The 22,228-nt window shown below is 39.1% G+C and overlaps 1 protein-coding gene across 2 annotated transcripts in view; it reads right to left on the bottom strand.

The window, feature by feature from the left end:
* Positions 1-2,844: 2,844 nt before the first annotated feature.
* Positions 2,845-22,228, bottom strand: part of vps36 (vacuolar protein sorting 36 homolog) — a 48,187-nt gene continuing 28,803 nt past the window's right edge. For both annotated transcript variants that reach the window (XM_067985877.1, XM_067985878.1), the window contains 8 exons: positions 19,819-19,851; positions 18,148-18,225; positions 15,302-15,436; positions 12,194-12,259; positions 11,318-11,382; positions 5,997-6,081; positions 5,329-5,405; positions 2,845-5,243 (listed from right to left, as the gene is read on the bottom strand). In XM_067985877.1, the coding sequence (XP_067841978.1) occupies positions 5,150-5,243; positions 5,329-5,405; positions 5,997-6,081; positions 11,318-11,382; positions 12,194-12,259; positions 15,302-15,436; positions 18,148-18,225; positions 19,819-19,851 (633 nt within the window). In that variant the 3' untranslated portion in view covers positions 2,845-5,149. The remainder of the gene's footprint in view (positions 5,244-5,328; positions 5,406-5,996; positions 6,082-11,317; positions 11,383-12,193; positions 12,260-15,301; positions 15,437-18,147; positions 18,226-19,818; positions 19,852-22,228) is intronic.

The raw sequence follows: 22,228 nt of genomic DNA, 5'->3' as shown, positions 1-22,228 counted from the left end.
GGGCAGAATGTAAAATTCAAATTGATGTAATGTACCTGTAATGAATCTGTAATGTACCAGTAATCAATAATTTGTATTGAGTGTAATGCAATGAGGCACCCTAGAGTGTCATGAACTGTACTTGATGTAACCTGCAAATTGTATAATCTGTATTGTGTACGTTTGGAATGTGATATGACAACTGTATTGCATGCATTGTTGCAAATTTTATGAATAAAGTATATTTTTTGAAAAAAAATACATGTAAAAACGTAATTTATAAAAATCTAATCCTAGTAGCGACTTGCTAAAAAGGTTCAAGAGATTAAACAGCATCCTCACTCTTCACAACTGTAGACTGTAGTTAAGAATCTGATTCTAATTTTAGCAACCAATTTGAATTCTTGAAATGAGTTATACCTTATACTTTCAGGCAGTTCATTCTAATAAATTGTTGGTTTGCTGAAGAAAGTATTTCTTATTTCTGTCTTCACCACAGAAAAGTGGTAAAATGATTAACATGCTTCCTTGTGCTTCAGATCTCTCCAGACAAGACATTTTGGAGCTTGTTGAGAATATCCTTTGCAAAACAAAATTGTACATTTGACTTTTCTTTAAAATACATAACCATAGAAACTTATACATCACAATGACAGGTATTGTACTAAAGTAGGATTTTCCATGGTTTCCAGATTTCAAATTATACCTAATGGAAACTTTTACTTTTTATTAAAGGGTCAAACCCATCCTTTTTTGAATTAATTTTTCCCAGAACTTTAATCTCTCCAGCCCATACGAGCAGCTCAGTGACGACTGTCTCTTTCCCCCAAAAGACAGAATGCAAATCACTTCCTGGCACTTCCCAATATAAACATGGTTGAGATTAGGGATTTAGTTGTGTCGGGATCACAGGCGTAAGCCCACATCTCACCATTCTACGGGATTGTGAGCCAAAGTGTCATGGCAGCATGCTGTGAAACGGAAGTAAATTGAAATAATGTTTCTAATTTTCAATATACTGTCTTTTTTAAACTTACCTTTTCAAAATTCATTTTTTCAAATGATAATGAAAGAAAGAAAGATTTGCATTAATATAGTGCTTTTCACGACCTCAGAATATCCCAATACGTCCTTTAAAGCCAATTAAGTACTTTTTGAAGTGTAGTCACAGTTGTAATGTAGGATACACGGCAGCCAATTTGCGCACAGCAAGGTCTCACAAACAGCAATGTGATCATCTGTTTTAGTGATGTTGGTGGAGGGATAAATATTGGTCAGGACACCAGTGAGAACTCCCCAGCTCTTCTTTGAAATTTTTTACGTCCACCTTATAGGGCAGACGGGGCCTCAATTTAATGTGTCATCCCAAAGACGGCACAGCACTCTTTCAGTGCTGCACTGTAATGGCTCAAGTAACAATAGTAGTAGGTACAGCGCAGGAGGAGGCCATTCAGCCCATCGTGCCTGTGCCGGATTTTTGAAAGAACTATCCAACGCCCCTGCTATTTCCCCATAGCCCTGTAAATTTTTTCCCTTCAATTTTTAATCCAATTCCCTTTTGAAAGTTACTATTGAATCTGCTTCCACCACCTTTTCAGGCAATGCATTCCTGATCATTGCAACTCACTGTGTAAAAAAATGTTTCCTCATGTCACCTCTGGCTCTTTTGCCGGTCACCTTGAATCTGTGTCCTTTGGTTAGCGACCCTACTGCCACTGGAAACAGTTTCTCCTTATTTACTCTGTCAAAACCATTCATGATTTTGAATACTCTCATCAAATCTCCCCTTAACCCTCTCTATTGGGCATCAACACAAAATACAAGAAACAGAATTAGGTTAAATGCCAGGAAGTACTTCTTTTCACAGAGAGTCAACGGCCTCTGGAATAGATTGTCAGACTGCAGTGAGTGTGGATTTGCCACAGGCCTTGAAGGAACTCATCCAGCTTCCCTTTCAAGTGGAAGACATCTCAAGTTATAGGAAGTAGGCAGGTTAGATGTGACAAGCACTATCAGTTACTGCAATCGCCTGGAGCTTGTTTGATTGCCTTTGGGGAATGGAAAGGAATTCCTCAGTTTTTTTCCTAAATTGGCCTGAGAATTTTTCCACGAGCTTTCTGCCTCTCTCATGGCATGATTTGGGGAGGACATGAGTTGATGGTGTGTGAAGGTTGCACTATGTTTTGATGGGACAAGTTGGATGGACCAGTTGGTCTTTTCCTGTCCTTTTTCATGTGTTCTCAGTTTATACTTATCCCTATAACTTTTAATGTCTGCTCCCACTCACACATTTATCCAGCTTTTTCAAAACATTAGCTCAACACCATTTGCTTTTATTGGGTATCTAGATATCCACTACTTCATGCGTGGAGGGGGTCTAATATCATCTCATTTGAGGTTTGTTAATTTGGAATCTGCTTTCACTAGTTTCTCACTTATAATTCAGGTCAAATAGTCTGTTTACAAAATTAAACTCCTTTTTGTAGATACATCAGAAAATTATGATTTTATTCTGCTGAGAGAACTTCTTTTTGTTTCTCTTTTGTTCCTTAATACAAATGCCCCACTCATAAAAGTACCAATGCAGGGCGATTTAATGGTTGTAAACTGTGACTACTACCTAAAATAAAGTTGCAAATAAGATAAAAATAGCACCAATATCCCTAAACTTGGTGACATGCTTTATACCAGTGTGAAAAACATATGTGATACCGGTCAATCATGTAGGTCTTTCATTTGGTTATTGATGTAATTTTCAGGTGGGCTGAGGTCTGATCTTTAATGCTTCAGACGAGGTTTCAGACAGTTGGGGAGCTCCCAGACAGGAGTATTGAAGGAATGCATAATTAACACACAAATGAAAACTGAGGTAAATACAAATCTTTATTTTATGGAACTATAAACTCTCTCTCCCCCAAGAAAAGTTCTCTAACTGTTTTAAACATATGCTCTCAATTTTACACATTTTTCCCATAGCAGCATATACCTCTAATAAATGTTTGGAACTAATCTGTTACATCCAAATTGATTTGCAGTTGCTGCACACACCATCTATTTTTTTCACAATAAATACAATGCATCACAGTAAAATGGGAGTGTTAGAGGACTTATTTTGTACAATAGGTTCAAATTTATGAGTTCGCGCTGCCAGTGGGGAACATCCCCTGATGGGAGAACATATCAGAATTTCCAGCTAGCACTGGCATTTGATTGGAAAATCATGGGCAGTGTGCCCCCAAATTTCCATTCTGCACGACAAGCAGGCAAGACTCCCTGCCGACAGCATGGACTCATAAAATTACCTCTAATAAGTAGGGTTGTCCAAACTTTTCAATGGCGACTTAGGTATGTGCCACAGAAACTTGGCAGCCATCTATAAAGTTTAAACCCATGTCCCATTAATTAGCATATATCTCAAGTTGCTGATATAAACAGATCTTGGTGTTCTGATGAGTGCTAAAAACTCGTTTCAAAGCTTCAGGCCCACAAAATTCAAACAGGACAAACTAGCAACTAAGAAAAGGGATTGAATTGCCTGGCTTTGAGGATCGATTGCAAGTGCTCGGTGGGGGGGGGGGGGGGGTCACGTGATCTTAGGTCTGCAAATTAAATATGCCTGCCCTAGTGTATCATGGACAGTGTAATATTCCTACTTTAATTACATTATCCATTTGACATAATTTACCCACTGATCCTACAGAACCCCAACTTAGTTAGCCTCACCCACATATCTCCTTCAACCCTACAACCCACCGAGAACTCTGTGCTCCTCCAATTCTGGCTTTTTGCGTATCCTCGATTTTAATTGCTCCACCATTAGCAGCAATGCCTTCAGCTGCCTAGGCCCTAAGCTCCAGAATTCCCTCCCTAAACCTCTCCGCCTCTCTCCCCCCGACCTTTAAGACGCTCCTTAATAATAGCAAATCAGGCACCAAACAGTTAGAAATTAGAGCTATAGGAACGTTCACGTTATTTAGAGATAGTAACTGGCCAATTTTTGAATAAGAGAAAACTACATTTTGTTCCTGAGTCCTCGTCATACCATACCATTCCATTCTCTAAAGTCCATAATGCCCTGCCAGTTTGAAAAGATTATTCACAAATTGCAGAGTGATGAATAAATCAGTTTTTTTATTGTGCAAAGGCTTAATAATGACATTAATACAGGATTTTGGAAAGAAGGGAAATTCAACTGCTGGATCTAGACTGCTCTTTCACTCACTCTTGGCCTTGTTTTATTTCTGTATCTGTTCCCCTTTTTTATCTTGTCCCCTCCCTATCCCCATGCTTTGGCTTGATTTAAGCATATCGCTACCATTTCCTTTTTGTATTGGTCCTCCCCTTCCTTTGATTACAAGTCTCTCAAACATTGCTCCCACAGCTTCCCAGTTGATTCTGTCACCTCTACGGTTTTCCTTCTGACTACTTCTTGGCCTTCTCTTTATACTTGTGCTACCCTATGAAGAAAGAAAAGATGAAAGCATGGAAAACAAAAAGGGGAATAAATCAAAAAAGGCAGGGCAACAAACAAAGGACAAGGAAAACTATAAACTGAGCAAAGTCAGAATAAAATAAGGAGGAAAACACAAAACACTAACCTGAAAGAATGTGAAAACAGAAAAGGCAAAGTAGCGTTTTGAAGATGGCAAGAACCATAAAAATTCAAAAAATATCAGAGATTAATTTTGATATATCAAAATTAAAACAATCCTTGACAATGGTTACTGTTGGAACCTGAAATATGGACCTTTCTTATTGCAGAAGCAAAATAAAAAATCTTTTTATGCAGGAAATTAAGAATTCAAATATGTAGAAGTCCTGCACTATAAGATTGAATTTGGCCTCATCAGTTTTGTTTCATCAGGTTTGAATCCAGAAGTAAACTAGTTGCATGATGCTACAAAATAAAACTGGTGCAACTCAAAGAAAAAGTACAGCTAGGACCAGGGCACTTGCTTATGCACTGAACATACATACAAAGCAGAGTCCTTTACATTATTTAGTTATCACTGGCTGTACCTTTCTATGACACAGTGGTTTTGAAGTGCCTGAATTTAAATGTGTGACATTCTGAGGTGAAGGTTCATCCAGTAATTCTGTGATACACCGACGCACAGCTCAGTCACTGGGCTCCAAGGAAAATACAGTACAGATTTTCACAGGTGAATTTTCAGTCTTGTGTCAAAAACAAATTTGGGTAAAATCGCAGGCTTTCAACAGAATCATCACGACAAAGGTGGCCAAATTTCTCTGCCAGTAGTAGTCTGGGTTTAAAAAAAAGTGAAAAGGTAAGTATGTAATAATGCTTGTTAAAATACTCAAACGTGCAATTCTGTAATAATTATTTACCTTTCTTTGGCCAGGAGTACTGAAATACCCACGAGTTTAGCGTACTCTTCAGAACTAAGGAAACCTTTCTCTGACACCTGTGTATAGAAAGAAAAAATGAAAAATATCCTGCAATTTGTTAGATAGCTAGTTAGCTGCAGCAGTACAAAATGAGCCAAAATAAGTATGCTCGGGTGGTTTATTAATGTGCTGTGCACACAGTAGGGACAGTTCTCTATACAAGATGTTTCTGAATTTGACCATGTCATCAGGGAAGAACATCCAGACACCAGATATTTCTCTCTAGGGAGGAAAAACAATTAAAAAAATAAAATCAGTAGACAAGTTGTCTTGGGCTTTTCCTGCAGCCTCTTAACAGCCAGCTGATTGGGAGTAGCTTGCATGCTTGCCTTACTAGTTGGAGACTGGTACGTAAAATGGAAAGGAAGGGTTATACTATCTTAAAATATGCTTCAGAAACCTGGTGCTCTTTAAACTTTATGATTTTTTTCATGCATTTTTTAATATAACACATTACTGTTTACTTCTATGGTGTCATTCATGTCATTAGGCCTGATGGTTTATTTCTTGATAGATCACTGTCCCTATTGAATATCCTATCGTTGATTATTTAAACCTTAGGTTGTTTAAACATTAGTATATTGATTATTAAAAGGAAAATTACTTACAGTCTCTAGCGCTGAAGCAATCATTTCATCTTCATTGTGTGACTGTAGCTGAACTACCATCACTCCACTATCAAAAATACGCAATCTGTAGGAAAAATTAATTTGTTTTATGAATTGAAACAGGCCTTTAAATTTAGAAATGCTCACAAGTAATCACTATAAAATCTGCTGTATCCCCCACACGTTCATGTATAGTTTCAAGTCCTATAAATATAGGGGAGTAACTATATATCCCAAGAAGTCACCCCCCTTAAATTTAGAGGACATGAAAACATAGATGAATGTATGAAAAACCCAAACTTTTATAGTAGCTCTCTTCACCAAGCATCACCACCAACCCCCTGCCCATTTTCTCCCCTCTTCTGAGGTTGCAGACTCTTGATGCACTCGGCTTCCATGCAGCCCTCACCCAAGTCGCCACTCTTCACATGTAAGCCTAGACAGTCAGTTTCTGCAGCCTATTCAACAATGAAGGGCACTTTCAATAGTTGTCCAGATACAGACTTCCGATTACGAGTCACTGGACCGTGATCAGGAGCAGGAATTCTTATTTTGTTCCCCCCACCACCTTTGGCATTGAGACCAAATTGCTATCCTGGCTTAACAAAGACCAGACATCGAAGCTGGGCGTGTGGTCTACTAATGCACCATATAATGCATTTACCCAGTTCACTATCGTAGTGCTCCATCACAAAGCATTTAATTGCTATATACTGTTGTTAAACAAAAGTTGTAAACAGTTGAGTACAGAATTTACAATCATATGATTCATTTTTTTAATTCTCAGGATGTGGGTAACACTGACATTTATTTCCCATCTTTAGTTCCCCTTAGGGCATTAAAAGTCAACCACGTAGCGTGGGACTGGAGTCACACAGAGTTGGCAGGTTTGCTTCCCATAACCACTACATTACTAAATCTGGTGTGCCAAATTATACCATATTTATTAGTAGTGTTAAAAATGAAGCTGCAAAAAAAATTACAATACTAACAGGTCCTTACATATTAATCTAAAAAAACATGCAAAAGCTGATCAATTGTTTCAAAAAGCTGACAACTCAAAGATCCCTGAATATAGGCTGATGACCTGTAGTTACACTGAAAGTGCAGTGGGACAACAGATTTATGGTAGCCTAAACTGCAGAAGCACCCTACATTTCTAGCACTGATTAGTGGAAGACTGTGGCAAAAACTGTCAGAATTTTCCCTAATTTCTTGGGGAGAAATCAGGCAGTTATTTAACCTGATTGTTTATATGGTCGTCAGTGGCACGGAAGCATAATTCTCCCCCTAACACCAATTCACTGAGGTACAGTTCTTCTCTCGCACACCCTCCAGTTCACAATAACACTCTCCACCCATTCTCTCCAGTTTATTCTCTTCCTCTCCGCTTTAATTCACAAAGGCATTCCTCTCATTCTTCAGTTTATTAGTCATTCTCGGGATGTGGGCGTCACCGGAAAGGCCAGCATTTATTGCCTATCCCTAGTTGCCTGTAACTGAATGGTTTACTAGGCCATTTCAGAGAGCAGTTAAGAGTCAGCCATGTTGGTATGGGACTGGAGTCACAAATAGGTCAGACCGGGTCAGGACAGCAGGTTTCCGTTGGGTTTTTACAACAATCCGATAGCTTCATGGTCACTTTTACTGATTTTTTTTTTAAAATACATTTTTAAAAATAATTCAAATTCAAACTGCCATGGTGGGACTGAAACTCACTTTCTCTGGATTATTAGTCCAGGCCTCTGGATTACTAGTTCAGTAACATAATCACTATGCTAGCATACTTGCTGTTAATCTTGGAACTTTTCTTCCTCTCAACCCATATTTCAAACTGGCACCATTCTTTTCATCCCTCTTCTCTCAGTTTTAGGTGGCAATCTTCTGCTCGCCTTCTCAGTACCACTCTGGGCATCTACCTACTGCTGCTCTAAGGGAAGGAATGCTGCAGTGGACAGAACTCTTACAGCATTTAACAAGATTGAAATTTCCAATCTCACAAAACTTGTGGGAATTCCCACCCACAGCAGCGGGACATCAGAGTGAGACTGAGGAGCAGAGTATGGAGCTGCACTCATTTGCACCTCCCAGGAGATTAAAAAGTGTACATGAATGTACACTGCAAGAGCTTGTGTCCCCGCATTAAAAACATCTCATATGGCTGCCCGTGTACTTTTAAAATGCGACTTCACAATAGACAGGATTTATACTGCTGTGGGTGTGACTCAAAGTGTTATCAGACAACCTTTTGCAAGGGGTCTCACACCACTTAAGTCTGATGGGGTATCAGATTGAGGCTTGATATCCAAATTATACTGCCATTTCTTGCGTTGATGTGCACCCAAACCTAACTTGCTTTGGTGCAAGAGTGTACTTAGTTTAATAACAAACATCCAAGTGATCCAAAAGTGTAGCCTCAGATTTAATTTGTGATTTTTCTTAATATGTTGTTTTTTTAAAATTTGGGCTACCTTTTCATTCAATAGCCTGCTAACAATTAGGCAATGAGCAAATCAAACAAAATTGTAAAACAGTCTGAACGAAAGGAAGGAGGCGAAGGTGCTTGGCGATTAGCGGAAAGTAGTAATTGATAATCATGTTATTTACTGTTGATTTGTTTGTTGCTGCTCTTTTGCTTCAACAGATACCTGGGAGTGTCAAATAAGCGCTGATCTCATGGAGGTGAATGATACAAGGATGCAACAGCTGAGTGCTCGGTGAGAGGACGGAAATATTGTTTTCAAATTTCCAAGTTGGCTCTGACTTACAAACTTCCGATACTATGGCATCATTGGTTTGGCTAGTGCATTATGGGGCAATCTCAGCAAATGCTGCCAAGTAGACAGCAAAATCAAAACACTGACCAAGTGTGAAACTCTGATGATTGGCATGTATGCAGACACACATAAAACATTTTTTTTATATACACAACACACACACACACAAATTATAATTAGGAGACTTTAACAAGAGATTGCCTATTAGTGGATTGTCAGGAAAATTTATTTTCAAGATGAGGGAAGTCAATATTGGAAGATTTTTTCACTTTTTGTGTGAGCATCAGTCACTCCCAGGTTCAGATGTAATACAAGATAATTCACGGTAAACTGTTCACTGCACTTCCAGCTTTAAAACAGCAACCTCTAATGTAGCAGTGTGACATTTCCATTTCCCACACCAGCCACTCTTTGAGATACTTCACATGAGACTCTCAATTTGTGCTACAGTGAAACTTGTAAATTAGGGACACCCAAGGGACATGCATCAAGTGTCCTTTATTTGCAGATGTCCCTATTTTCAAAATGGTCATTGTATGAACAGTAAACCAGATGAGCCAAATAACATGATTTTGAACACCTTTATCAAATCTCCCCTTAACCTTCTCTGTTCTAAGAATAACTCCAGCTTCTCTAGTCTCTCCTCATAACTGAAATCCCTCATCCCTGGTACCATTCTAGTAAATCTCTTCTGCACCCTTTCTAATGCCTTCACATCCTTCCTAAAATGTGGTGCACAGATTTGAACACAATACTCCAACTGAGGCCTAACCAGTGTTTTATAAAGGTTTAGCATAACTTCCTTGCTTTTCTACTCTATGCCGCTATTAATAAAGCTCAAGATTCCATATGCATTTTTAACAGCCTTCTCAACTTGTCCTGCCACCTTCAAAGATTTGTGTATGTGCACCCCCAGGTCTGTCTGTTTGTGCACCTCCTTTAAAATTGTACCATTTAGTTTATATTGCTTCTTCTCATTCTTTCTACCAAAATGCATCACTTCACACTTCTCTGCATTAAATTTCATCTGCCATGTGTTTGCCCATTTCACCAGTCTATGTCTTCCTGAAGTCTGTTACTATCCTTCACATTGCTTACTACATTTCCAAGTTTCGTGTCATCTGAAAACTTTGAAATTATACCCTCTATACCAAAGTCCAGATCATTAATTTATATATAAAAAAGAGCAGTGGTCCTAATGGTTCCCTGGGGAGCACCACTGTATACTTCCTCCAGTCTGAAAAACAACCGTTCACCACTAGTCTGCTCTATGTCCCTCAGCCAATTGTGTATCTTTGCTGCCACTGTCCCTTTATCCCATGGGCTTCAATTTTGCTAACAAGTCTATTATGTGGTACTTTATCAAATACCTTTTGAAAGTCCATATACATATCAAGTGCACTACCCTCATCAACCCTCTCTGTTACTTCATCAAAGAACTCAATCAAGTTATTCAAACACGATTTTCCTTTAATAAATCTGTGCTGACTTTCATTTATTAGCCCATACTTTTCCAAGTGCCAATTAATTTTGTCCCATTATTGTCTTTAAAACTTTCCCCATCGCTGAAGTTGGGCTGATTGGCCTGTAATTGCCGGGTTTAACCCTCTCCCCTTTTTTGAACAGGGGTGTAACATTTGCAATCCTCCAGTCCTCCGGCACTGTCCCCATATCCAAGGAGGATTAGGAGATTGTAGCCAGAGCCTCAGCAATTTCCACCCTTACTTCCCTCAGTAACCTAGGATGCATCCCATCTGGACCGGCTGACTTTTCTACTTTGAGTACTGCCAATCTTTTAAGTAACTCCTCTTTATCTATTTTTATCCTATCCAATATCGCTACTACCTCCTCCATTATTGCTATAATGCCAGCATCCTCTTCTCTAGTGAAAATGGATACCAAATATTCATTTAGTACCTCAGTAATGCCCTCTGCCTCCACAAGATGATCTTTTTTGTCCCTCATCGGTCCCATCCTTCCTTTGACTACCCTTTTACTATTTATATGTTTATAAAAGACTTTTAGGTTCCCTTTTATGTTAGCCACTAATCTATTCTCATACTCTCTCCTCCTTTATGACGCTTCTTAAAGCCTACCTCTTTGACCAAGCTTTTGGTCACCGGTCCAAATTCCTCCTTATGTGGCTCTGTGTCAAATTTTCTTTGATAATGCTCCTGTGAAACGCCTCGGGGCATTTTAATACCTTAAAGGCGCTATATAAATGCAAGTTGTTGTTGTTGTTCCTCCCTAGCTCTTGAAACTCTGACTGCAGGACCTTGACCCTTTTACTTCCTATGTCATTTGTTCCCACATGGACCACGACTTCTGGCTGTTCCCCTTCCCCCCCTCAAGGTGTTCTGCACCCTCTCAGTGATGTGCTTTACCCTGGCACCAGAGAGGCAACACACCATGCAGGACTCATGTCGGCGGTTGCAGAAATGCCTGACTATCCACGACTATTGAATCCCCTATAACAACTGCATGTCTTTTGCCCCTTTTTGCATGCATGTGAGAAAATGGTATGAATCCTATATGTCTACTTGCCTCATCGGTAACCTCAGTGCCTCAAACATTTTGCAAGCATTCACTAAATCTTCTGGTGAGAGAAGCTAATGGAAACAAAATATAATAATTATATGCTTCTTTGTAAAGGAGTTGTTATAAATAGCAACAGCTGTAAAAAAAAGTAAAACAAAACACTTTTTACATTACATTTCTTTAAACTTATTTTAAGTCACAATAGTCAATGATGTTTTAACAATTGCATTTGGCACTCTCTAGATACCTAGTTCAAATAGTTTTCCAACTTAAATTAACCCAAGCACCAGCCCTCCCCGACTTTCTCCAGGTGGTGCATTCCCAATAATGTCAGGAGATACACCTTGCAAAGGCAATGTGCTTTGTTGACTGGAGGAAGGGAAACTATGGGCAGAACTTTCAACTTCGGTAGGCGTGTAAATTAGATCGCCCATTATACACCCTGTCTGATTTTCCTTTCCAATGACTTCAATGGAAAAGATAATCGGGTCGGGTGTATGACGGGCAGCCGATCTGATACCGCCAGTTTTACACTCCCACTGAAGTTGAAAGTTCCACCCCATGTCTTTCATCATTTAAGCACACTGCTGGCAGACCAGCAAGAGCAAGAAATATGGAGAGAAGTGGAAGTGTATGCCCTCAGTCATAGGTTCAGAATATCTCACTGGCAATCATTTGCCACATTTCCCAGTCTCTTTTCAGCCCTATAATCAGCTTCAGAGGAAGGACTGTAGTCTGCAATCAATCAATCCTGAATATTAATACTCATGTCCAAAAGCTATTGCCAGTTTTAGCCTGTTCCACTTTATGACCAGAAGCTAAATTTGATCTGTTTCACATCTATGTGTACACTAGAAAGCTATTTGCACTTTGTGTCATTACCTCCATTCCTCGAGCTCGATTTGTCAAGCAATAGACATCTGTCAGTGCCACCATTCCACCTTGTTCCTGTCAAAGTTTAAGAGTGATGTAAAAATATTTTCATACAAAAAAAATACAATTGTGCATATTATTCTTATGATACTGTTAGTGATAATGCAAAATGCCTCCAGTTTTCTTGTTAATGTGATCTTCATCTAATTTAAAAAGCTGTTTTGGTATGTATAAAACATATTTTCTTTCAACAATAACAGTTTAAATTCACAAAATTAAATTTCATTATACCAGTCAATGTTCCGTGGCACTCACAGTAAGTAGGATATGCTCTTTAGTAGAGGAGAAGCATTATACTGTGTACAATGTATTTTTCTGCAACTAAAATGGAACTGTGTGTAACCTTACCTGTCCTTTTAAGGTTTAAGGTCAAATTGCTGTAAACAGGAAAATCCTCTGGTAAATTAGAGGGTAATTGTTTCTCTGTAGAATGGCAGTATTTATAAATCCCTGGCTCCTATCCAAGGTTAGAAAAACCAACAGGAAATAACTAGGGTTCTTTTCTTTTTTATGTATCTGCATGCTATACACAAGGCATATAGGCCTGGACTTTCTGCCTGATCCCCACTGAATTTTTGGAGGATTTAAGGTGACCAAGGGCAGAAAAGTGCTCAGGGACACACTATACATATATGGGTAAATGAGATGGCATATTTCATAGCAGGAGAGCAACACTACACTATTAAAACACAATGCACTATTTTATGCGGTGTCTCTGATGGCTAGAATGTCTAAATAATGTTAATTAAACACTGGGTGAATTCACATTCAGGCTCAGTTATCAGCCTGGAGACATTATGGCCACAGTATTTTCAATTGAGGAAGATTTTTTCTGTTATGTTTCAAATGACTGCTTTTGTTTCTTTATACTGTTTTCAAGTGCAACACAGAAGCTTGCTTTAGACACCTGAAGTGTGCCGAACCGTCTGAAGCATGAAGGTCAGAAATTGTGTACATTAGTAAAATTTTTATAAATGTTTTGGTAAACATCTCTGTGAAATAACTCGGGACATTTTTCTGTATTAAAGACACTATATAACTGCAAGCTGTTGTTGTTGTAGTGCAGTGTTGTCCAATAAAAATTGCTGACTAGCCACAGGTATGGCTATGGTGACACATGCATTAATTTTAGTAAAAAATGCCTTACATACTTGGTTACTGGATGGTGGTAAGTGTAAGTAAAGCATTCACCATGATCAATACACTCACACACTCTGCTTTTCTTCTTACCATTTTACCAACAAACCCACAAAAAGGTTAAATTATTCATGCAAATGCGATGCAGATAGGAGTATTGAGATCATATGCTCAACGACGGTACCTATCACTCATTTTTTAAATTTACTAATCCGAAATGCAATTAGCCACATCTGGATTCCCAATTAGCCACATGTGGCTAGTGGCTAATGTATTGGACAACACAGTTGTAATGGACCCCCCGTACGATTGTCTATTTTGAGTTGGAGAATATCCTATGTACCATCATCAGTGTCACCGATTTATGGTGATTGAATAAGTCAAATTGCATTTTTATCGCATTGTATTCTGGGATATGAAGACGATGAAATTCCACAACAACTTCCATTTTTCCATAAAAATTATAAATCCATCACTTTGATTTTTATATGTTGCTTTAATACATATTTAATTTTTATCTCTTACTTTTTCTGAAGCCCAGGATACTCAGGAAAATGGTAGGCAAGATATAGCATCTTCGAAGTAAGTATGTGGTGTTAAGCAACATTCTTGAGGGGGCAAAGGGCAGGATTTAGGAGCATTAGAGTTGGGCCTGGGTTTTGGTAGAAGTAGAGGGGTCCTAGGTTTGGTCGTATTGAGGTGTGGATACTGGAACTGGGGGGATGTAGAGAGATTCTGCAGAATTGCAAGAGGACCTTGAGTTGACAGGAGGTACTGGGGTTTGGAAACTCTGAGGGTGCAGTTGTTGGGTGTGACAGTGCTGGAAGGGAAGTGGGATCTGGCAATACTGAGGGCGGGAGAAGGAGTAGTGCAGCCATCAGGTATAATTCTGGGGTCCCAGAATTTGGAAATACTGAGGCGGTCCTGGGGTCTGGGAGAATTGACAAGGAACTCCTGGTATGTAGAGGTGTCCCAGGGCCAGGAAGTACTCCGGAGAAGTGCTGTGTTGAGAAGCGTATTTTAGTTTTTTGAAACACTTAATGCACTTACATAAAATTATACTTGTGTGTATAAGAATATGAACCAGACTGTTTGAAACCGTGGCGTCTTTTTTGACTAAGCTGAGCTTCCCACCCCATATCGCTCCATCGCAAAGACCACTTACTTCCACCTGCGTAACACTGCCGTCTCTGCCCCTGCCTCATCCCATCTGCTGCTGAAACCAAGCTCATCCAAGCTTGCATACCTCCACACTTAACTATTCTAATGCTCTTCTGGCCGTCCTTCCATCTTCCACCCTGCTTAAATTTGAACTCATCAAAACTCTGCTACTCGTATCCTAGGTAGCAACAAGTCCCGTTTACCCATCACCCCTGTGCTCGCTGACCTACATTGGCTCCCGTACCACCAATGTCTTGATTTTAAAATTCTCATTCTCGTGTTCAAATTGCTCCATGGCCTCACCCCTCTCTATCTGTGTAATCTCCTTCAGTTCTGCAACCCTCCGAGAACTCTGCATTCCTCCAACTCTGGCCTCCTGTGCATCCCCCACTTCCTTCGCCCCAACATGACGGCTGTGCCTCCAGCTGCCTTGGCCCTAAGCTCTGGAATTCCCTCTATAAACTTCTCGCCTCACTCTCCTCCTTTAAGATGTTCCTTAAAAGCTACCTCTTTGACCAAGATCTCCTTCTTCGGCTTGGTGTCACTTTTTGACTGATTACGCTCCTTGGGACATTTTACTACATTAAAGGCGCTATATAAATGCAAGTTATTGTTGTTGTAATATAGATATATGCCTAGTTTACAATTGCAGATGACAACATTTTTAGTTTAGTCCAAACTCTCAATGTTTTCATTTGAAATTCAGGAATTACTGTATAGAATATTGGTGAGAAAAAGCAACTAAGGGAAATTATTTACCTCTAATGGTGCTTGCAACATTCCTGCCAGCTGTTTAGCCAACTGCATATGGTAATGTGTTCCAGATCCATGCGTTTCTCTGGTAACTGGATTAGCTATACCCATGCTCAGCAAATAGGACTTGAAACGAATAGTCTGTGCAACAGGGAATACACGTCTTTAATTTCCCAACATATAAAAAATACATTATTTTTAAACTGCTGTTTCACATAACATGACTGGATGAAATCAGCAGTACAAATGGATAAAACTTTTTAAAAGTATGTACTTCTGGAAAGAAAACCGTGGCTATGGGGTTCAGTTGACATAAGAAACAGTTGAAAACCGAGCTGGAGAGCTGGTAAGATACTGGTTATGAGTAAAACTCACCTCCTTGTCATTTCATGCCAGCCCACATTTATTAATCTAACAATTCTCATACAGTTGAAATTTGCCTATGAAATAGGACATTTAATTTTTAGTCAGAGACCTGATAATCATGAAATTCAAACAAACCAAACCACATCACCTTGCAAAAACAAAGGACAACTACACTCCAATGTGACTGTGTGTTGTCTGTGAAGATCAGCAGGCCAGGATTGAATAGTAAAGGCGTGAAAATAGGTGAGTATTTTGAAGTTTTGCTCAATTACCTTTGAGGGTAATGAAGTATATCTGCAAAGATTTCTCCTTGAAAACTAGATGGGTGGGATGGAGTCCACCATAGGGTAAATTTTACATGATATGTGGAAGGAGCAGGCCTGCTGGGCCAAATGCCTTTTCTTGCATATTTTCTTATTTATGAAGGAGTCTATTTTACTTAAAAATATACACTAAAAGGAAAATAGATTTTCTTCTCTTTATTGTTGTATCTGCCTATAATTTTCATTTTCCTGTAAACATCGCACTGATTTACGTGAGACAAATGGCCAGAAACTCTCAGAATGGCTATTCACTGATCTATTTTTAAGGCTTAAACCTCCACTTCTTTTAACCACCATCCAGAATGGTCAAGATAATGTCAAACCAACATTTAGCCTGTCAATTGCCCAAACCCCTATCTCTTTTTAAAGTCCTGCTGTTCAGTGTTCTTTTTCAAAGTCCATTTCCCCTGCTTGTTTTAAAGTCCCACCCTTGGGCTGATTGAGACATCCACCCTGCTCCCTCAATTTCCCCATGTGGAAGCTCCAATGCTATAGGAAGTAGAGTGAGAAGAAAGCTGTCGAAGAGGCAAAAGGAACAAAGAGGAGAAAAGAGGAAAGTGAAAAGTAAAAGAAAGAAGGAAAAAACTAAGGAAGGAGAGATGGAAAGTAATGGAAGAGAGGCGAGAGTGGAGAGTGAGAGATGAAAGTGAGGCAGAGAATAAGAAACAAATGAAGGGCAGAGATCGAGCGAAACAGAGAAGGACAGCGAGACAAAGTAAAAGAAGAGTATGAGACAGGAGTTGAGGAGAGAGAGAAAGAATTAACTGCGAAGGAGAGGGGAAAAATTGAAGTAAAGGAGGATAGCAACAGAAATAAAAGTGAAGGAGGAGACACATTTTTTTTGTTGATTTACCACTACCAATAGCTAGAGGGGCATCAAAGACAGTGTTTTTTTGGTGGGGTCCAGCCCAGAAAAGTTTGAGCACCATTGAATCAAATAGTTTTGTTCAAATTTGTTGAGAATGGCTCAAACAAGTCTTAAATGAAAGCATGTAGACAGGCCCAAGTTTCCAGATGGTTACTTTGTTGGTGGTTGTGTCTATGCCCCCAGATGAAAGTGTGGGCAGGAAAACTGGTCCTGGGCCCCTGTAACTCGATGCTAGGTTTTTCTTTCTGCCCTGGGAGAAAAATGCCTTGCCTCTATTTAACACTCCTGATTGAGATTTGGACATTATCAAATACCAGCTGAATCTTATTCACCTCTTCAGGCTCCAACCATAGTGACATCTTGTATACCAACAAGTAGTACCAACACGACTACACAATTTAGCAAAGACTAAGTCAACATGATCCAAGCAAGATGAGCAGAAAAAATACATTTAGCAGTTCGGCTGATTTGAATAAAAATACATTTCGCTCAAAAGTAAAAGTCAGCTCTTCTTATAGCACATTTGGGGGTGCTATTAAAGTTGTTATGCTTATCAGAGACTAGCCCTGTTATGATTGTTAACACAATAAAGCAGGACCAAAAGGAAAAAGCATGTGATAAACAGAGGTTGATGTTAAAAGCTGACTTCCTTTCAAGAGAAATATAGGTTTGCCCTTCTATTCCATGCACATCAGCTAAACTGCTGAACTTTTTTCTGCTTTTTTTGCTTGGATCTTTGTTGCCTGAGTAGATTATGTCACCAAAAGAAGCACCTGCATTGATTTCCTGGCTGGACTATTGGACTGCCAACTTAAGTAAAGTTTTTGCTTTCATTTTATACAATCATTTCTAATACATAATATTTGATCCTCGACATGAATACAAAATCTAGTCTGACACTTCAGAACACTTCCGAAGGACTGCTGCATTGTTAGAGGTGTTGCCCTTCAGACGAGATGTTAAACCGAAATCCTATCTCCCTGTTCCACTTGTTTAAGTAGGCGATAAAGATCTCATGGCACTATTTGAAGAAGAGTAGGGTGTCTTAGCCAACATTCCTCCCTCAACCACCATATAAAGCAAATTAAATTGTCATTCTTTGCATTGCTGTTTGTGGGATCTTGCTGTGTGCAATATGGCTTCCGTATCTATCTACATAACAGCAATCACATTACAAAGTTAATATACTGTCTGTGGAGAGCTTTATGACCTTCCTGAGCAACATGCTTTATAAGTATTCTTTATTTCTTTGCGGTCAACTAAAATTCTAAAAATTTGCTAGACATATTTCTTACCTCATCCTCAGAAATGTCACCTTGCTTGTCTTTGATTTTATTTGCTATTAATTTTGACAAGTCAACCATCTCTTTAGCCTAAAAAAAAACACACTCAGGTCACTTAGTCCATTTTGAATACATTGTATAATTCATTAACCAGAATAAAAAAGACTTACATTAATAGAGTTTAAAGCATTGACCATCATTAATTAGCAGTGACATGAGCAGTGCTGGATGACCATTTGGCATCATAATCACCACAAGCAAGCTTTTATTTCAAACTACCCATCAACAATTGCCAGTATGAGCTGCTGTGATCCACATCCAAGCCACATCTCGAAGCAAAGGCAATGTGCAGCCTCTTGTGTTGCTTATTTGGTCTCTTGTTATTTATAGTTTTTTGCCAGGTTTATTAAGGTTTTTTTTAAGGGTAATTTCTCATGAGCTTATAAAAATCCTTTACATCCCCCCTTTCCCAAGCTGTACACCACTTGCTGCCAAAAAAGTGAGTCGACAACCGACAAAGCCTCGGGGAATGCTGTTCTCAGGACCCACCAGGAGCCATGCTACAGCTGCGTCTGAATGTTCTTGTCCTCTGAGGGGAGGTCCCTGGACTCACCAGGACCACTGTGACCAGGAACTCATCACAACAGGGTAAATCAAACTTCCATCCTCAATTTCTATGGCACAACACGTAGATGATGCTGCTGCCTAACAATGTTTACCATTTTTAAAACTTTTGCATTGTGGTGGAAATTATTCTCAAAAATGAGGCTTAGGAAGAACATGTACTTTTAAAAAAAATTAAAGAAACATTATTTTTTAAACCAACCCCTTTTCTTGCTATACTTTGTCCTGAGGCTTAGGTGCCCCTATGCCATGTACCAATCTTCAACCAAGAGGTCAGACAGGTGATCTAATCCCAGGCATGTAGTGAAATTTTTATCTGATTACATCTCTGTGAAGTGTCATGGGATGTTTATCCACATTAAAGGCACTATAGAAATGCAATTGGTGGTTGTTATTGTCTACCTCTTGAACCAGAAACTTCATGACAGTGACTTGTCTTCAATTTAAATTCTGAGGATGTGATGAGAAAATCAGTTAGTAGTGAAGGAAGCAGAGTTGGGAGTTTCAGTAGGAGGAGGATAAATTCACAGTTGTTTATCTGGACAGAATGTAGAAGGCATAAAAAGACAAGCAACTCAAAACTGAATGCTAAGGTGACAAAGGTAACAACAGCAGGGAGACTGCAATGATAGAGGGAGCCTTGCAGTGTCATCTGTTCTCATCATGAGAAAGGAAGATGATGAAGATAATCTCTAGGTTGGTGGCTAGCCACTGCCTCTGCCTGCTGCTCAGCTGAGAGAATTGCAAGAATAGAAGTAGAGGTTTAGAAACATTTCATAGTTTTTTTTTAGGGAGTTTTCTGCTTTTCGAAAGGATGGCAACTTCAGTACAAGTTCTAAAATTAAAAGGAAATATTTTCTTCCTCACATAGAGGTACAATAATAATAGTTTCCATTTGTATATGGCATCCTTTATCAATTAATGTGCACTTTGCTTTCATTGAATATGAAGGAACCACTTATCAGCTTATTCATTAAAATCAAATACAAGTTATTTAAATCATCTCAGCTAACATACAATATCCAATAAGCTGCTTAGGAAGAGTTAGTGGAACCTCACCTTTGCCATTAGTTTACTGAGGTCTTCAAAGGCCTGGAAATCAAAGAGGCAAAATTAGGCTTACAGTTACAATTCTGCATACAGCAATAATCATAATTATAAAAATACATGTCTATTTTGTCATAATTAACTGTACAAAACTTAAAAGACACACATCTGAAATTAAAATGCTAATACAGCACCAATAGAATGTTGAACTAGAAAACCAAAACAGTAGAATACAAGTCAGAGGAAGCAACGATCAAACTGTACTGTGCTCGGGTCAGACAACACCTTGAGTAATGTGACCAGTTCTGGTTGCTGAGAAACAAGGGAGAGGTTCAAATGCTGGAAACTGCAGAGAAAAGTCCATGGAGCTGATGCCAGTGTCAAACGTCTGAGTTATGAAAAAAGACTGGAGGAGGCAGCCTGGAGGTGATCATATAGAGGGATATAAGATAGTAAATAGCATGGTAAAGGTTAATTTGGAATTCTATTTTTAAATAAATATGGGAGTAGGACAATGGAGCACAGGTTTAAACTAGTAAAGGGTAACTTTATAACTGATACCAGGAGGCTCTTCACAGAGAGAGTGATCAATACTTGAAATGGATATCTGGGCAGAATGATGGAGCCAAACACCTTGGAATCTATTAAGAAACAACTAGATGCAATAATAGTGGACGTGTAAGGTTGTTCTGGATGGATGTATTAAAATGGGCTTCCCCATCTGTAAGTAGCTTGTGATGTTTTGCTTATGGCATCACTTGTCAGTTTCCAAATTGCAGGAAATTATTTAGTGAAATTTGGAAGAAGGGCAAACATTGGCTTTCCACCTCAATGTATCAAAAATGTGGAGATGTTGGGGATAGAATTACTTTTTACATGCTTGAATAGTGGTGATTTTTGCCACATTCTTGCACACCATTGGTTTTAAAATTGTGTGCAAAAAAAACAAACTTGTAAAACATAGGGCTGCATAATCACATGGTAAATCATTTAGATTTAAAAAGAAAAATATGGAGATTTTCAATTACATCGTGAAATTTTCCCCAAAAATGTATTTTTTTGTTCTACATTTAACACCTAGTAAGCAAAAACAAAGCACAGTATTTGGAGGGAAACTGTGTCTTTCATTATGCTTCTCCAACAGGAAGAACTTACAATTGGTGCTACTATGGAGCAAAGAACTAATATTCACAATTATATTACAAAAACAAACATGAGCACCTACAATTCAGCAGGAAGTATGGCAATGATGAAATGTAAAGTTTGTAAGTGTGAAGTTTTTGAATAAGGACAGTTAATAGCAACTGTATTAGTAAACATCAGATCCCATTTGGAATATGAAGATATCCAACTATCTACATCTTTCCACAAGAAACAAGGAGCTCGTGTTAACAGGTTTCAGACAGAATTCTCCCCAAGGTACCACTGTCTCTAATTCTGCTACTTGAGAGACGTTCAAGTGATTCGCTCTAATCATTTTGAAAATATGAAGCATTATGAAAGAAAAAAATACATTTATAAAAAAACTTGTATTCCAAAGGGCTTTACAGCCAATGAAGTACTTTTGAAGTGTAGTCACTGTTGTAATGTAAGGAAATGCAGCAGCCAATTTGCATACAGCAAGGTCCCACAAACAGAATTAGACAAATGAAGAGAAATCTGTTTTAGAGATGTTGTTTGAGGGATAAATGCTGGCCAGGAAATTTAAAGTACTCCCCTGCTCTTCTTCGAATAATGTCATGGGATTTTTTATATCGACCCGAGGGGGCAGACAGGGCCTAGGTTTAACTTGTCATTCAGAAGACAGCACCTCCCGACAGTACTGCACTGAAATGCCAGCCTAGATTATGTGTTCAAGTCTCTGGATTGGGATTTGAACCCACAAAAGTTCTTAAGAAAAATTTCTGGGCCTTTTCTTGAGCAGCTATCAGTAGCCCCTTTAAAGCCACTCACCGCCTGATACAAACCTTCTGACTCAGGGGCGAGAGTGCTACCATAGACACCATAAGATGATTGGTCTTGTGGTTTATGCTGGACTTCTCTATTTGGCTTCTCTATCTGTGAATGTCAATCACAAAAATATTTTGGCTGCACTGTAGAACTGCCAGTTGTTCTCACCCATGATTGCTGAAGAGGCTTTCAGGGCACAATCACTATGAAACCAAGGAACGACATCACTCAATGGAGGTGATTTCAACAGCCGTCCACCCATTTGTATCGGGCGGTGAGTGGCCTTAAAGGGACTACTGGTAGCCGCTCAAGAAAAAGCCCAGAAATTTTTCTTAACAACTTTCGTTGAGCCTGGAGGAGCAAGAGTTCTCCTCATGGTTCCACAAAAATATTGCGGCCTACGCTTGATCTCCTGTGGAATCAGCTTCTTTCACCCAGGCGCAACCCGCCAGCCAGCTCAGCATGGGAGTCG

Source organism: Heptranchias perlo, chromosome 6, assembly GCF_035084215.1.
Source record: "Heptranchias perlo isolate sHepPer1 chromosome 6, sHepPer1.hap1, whole genome shotgun sequence".
In the NCBI taxonomy this organism is placed as follows: domain Eukaryota; kingdom Metazoa; phylum Chordata; class Chondrichthyes; order Hexanchiformes; family Hexanchidae; genus Heptranchias; species Heptranchias perlo.
Note: the sequence above shows the minus strand (reverse complement) of the source record. Positions and strands in the feature narration are given on the sequence as shown.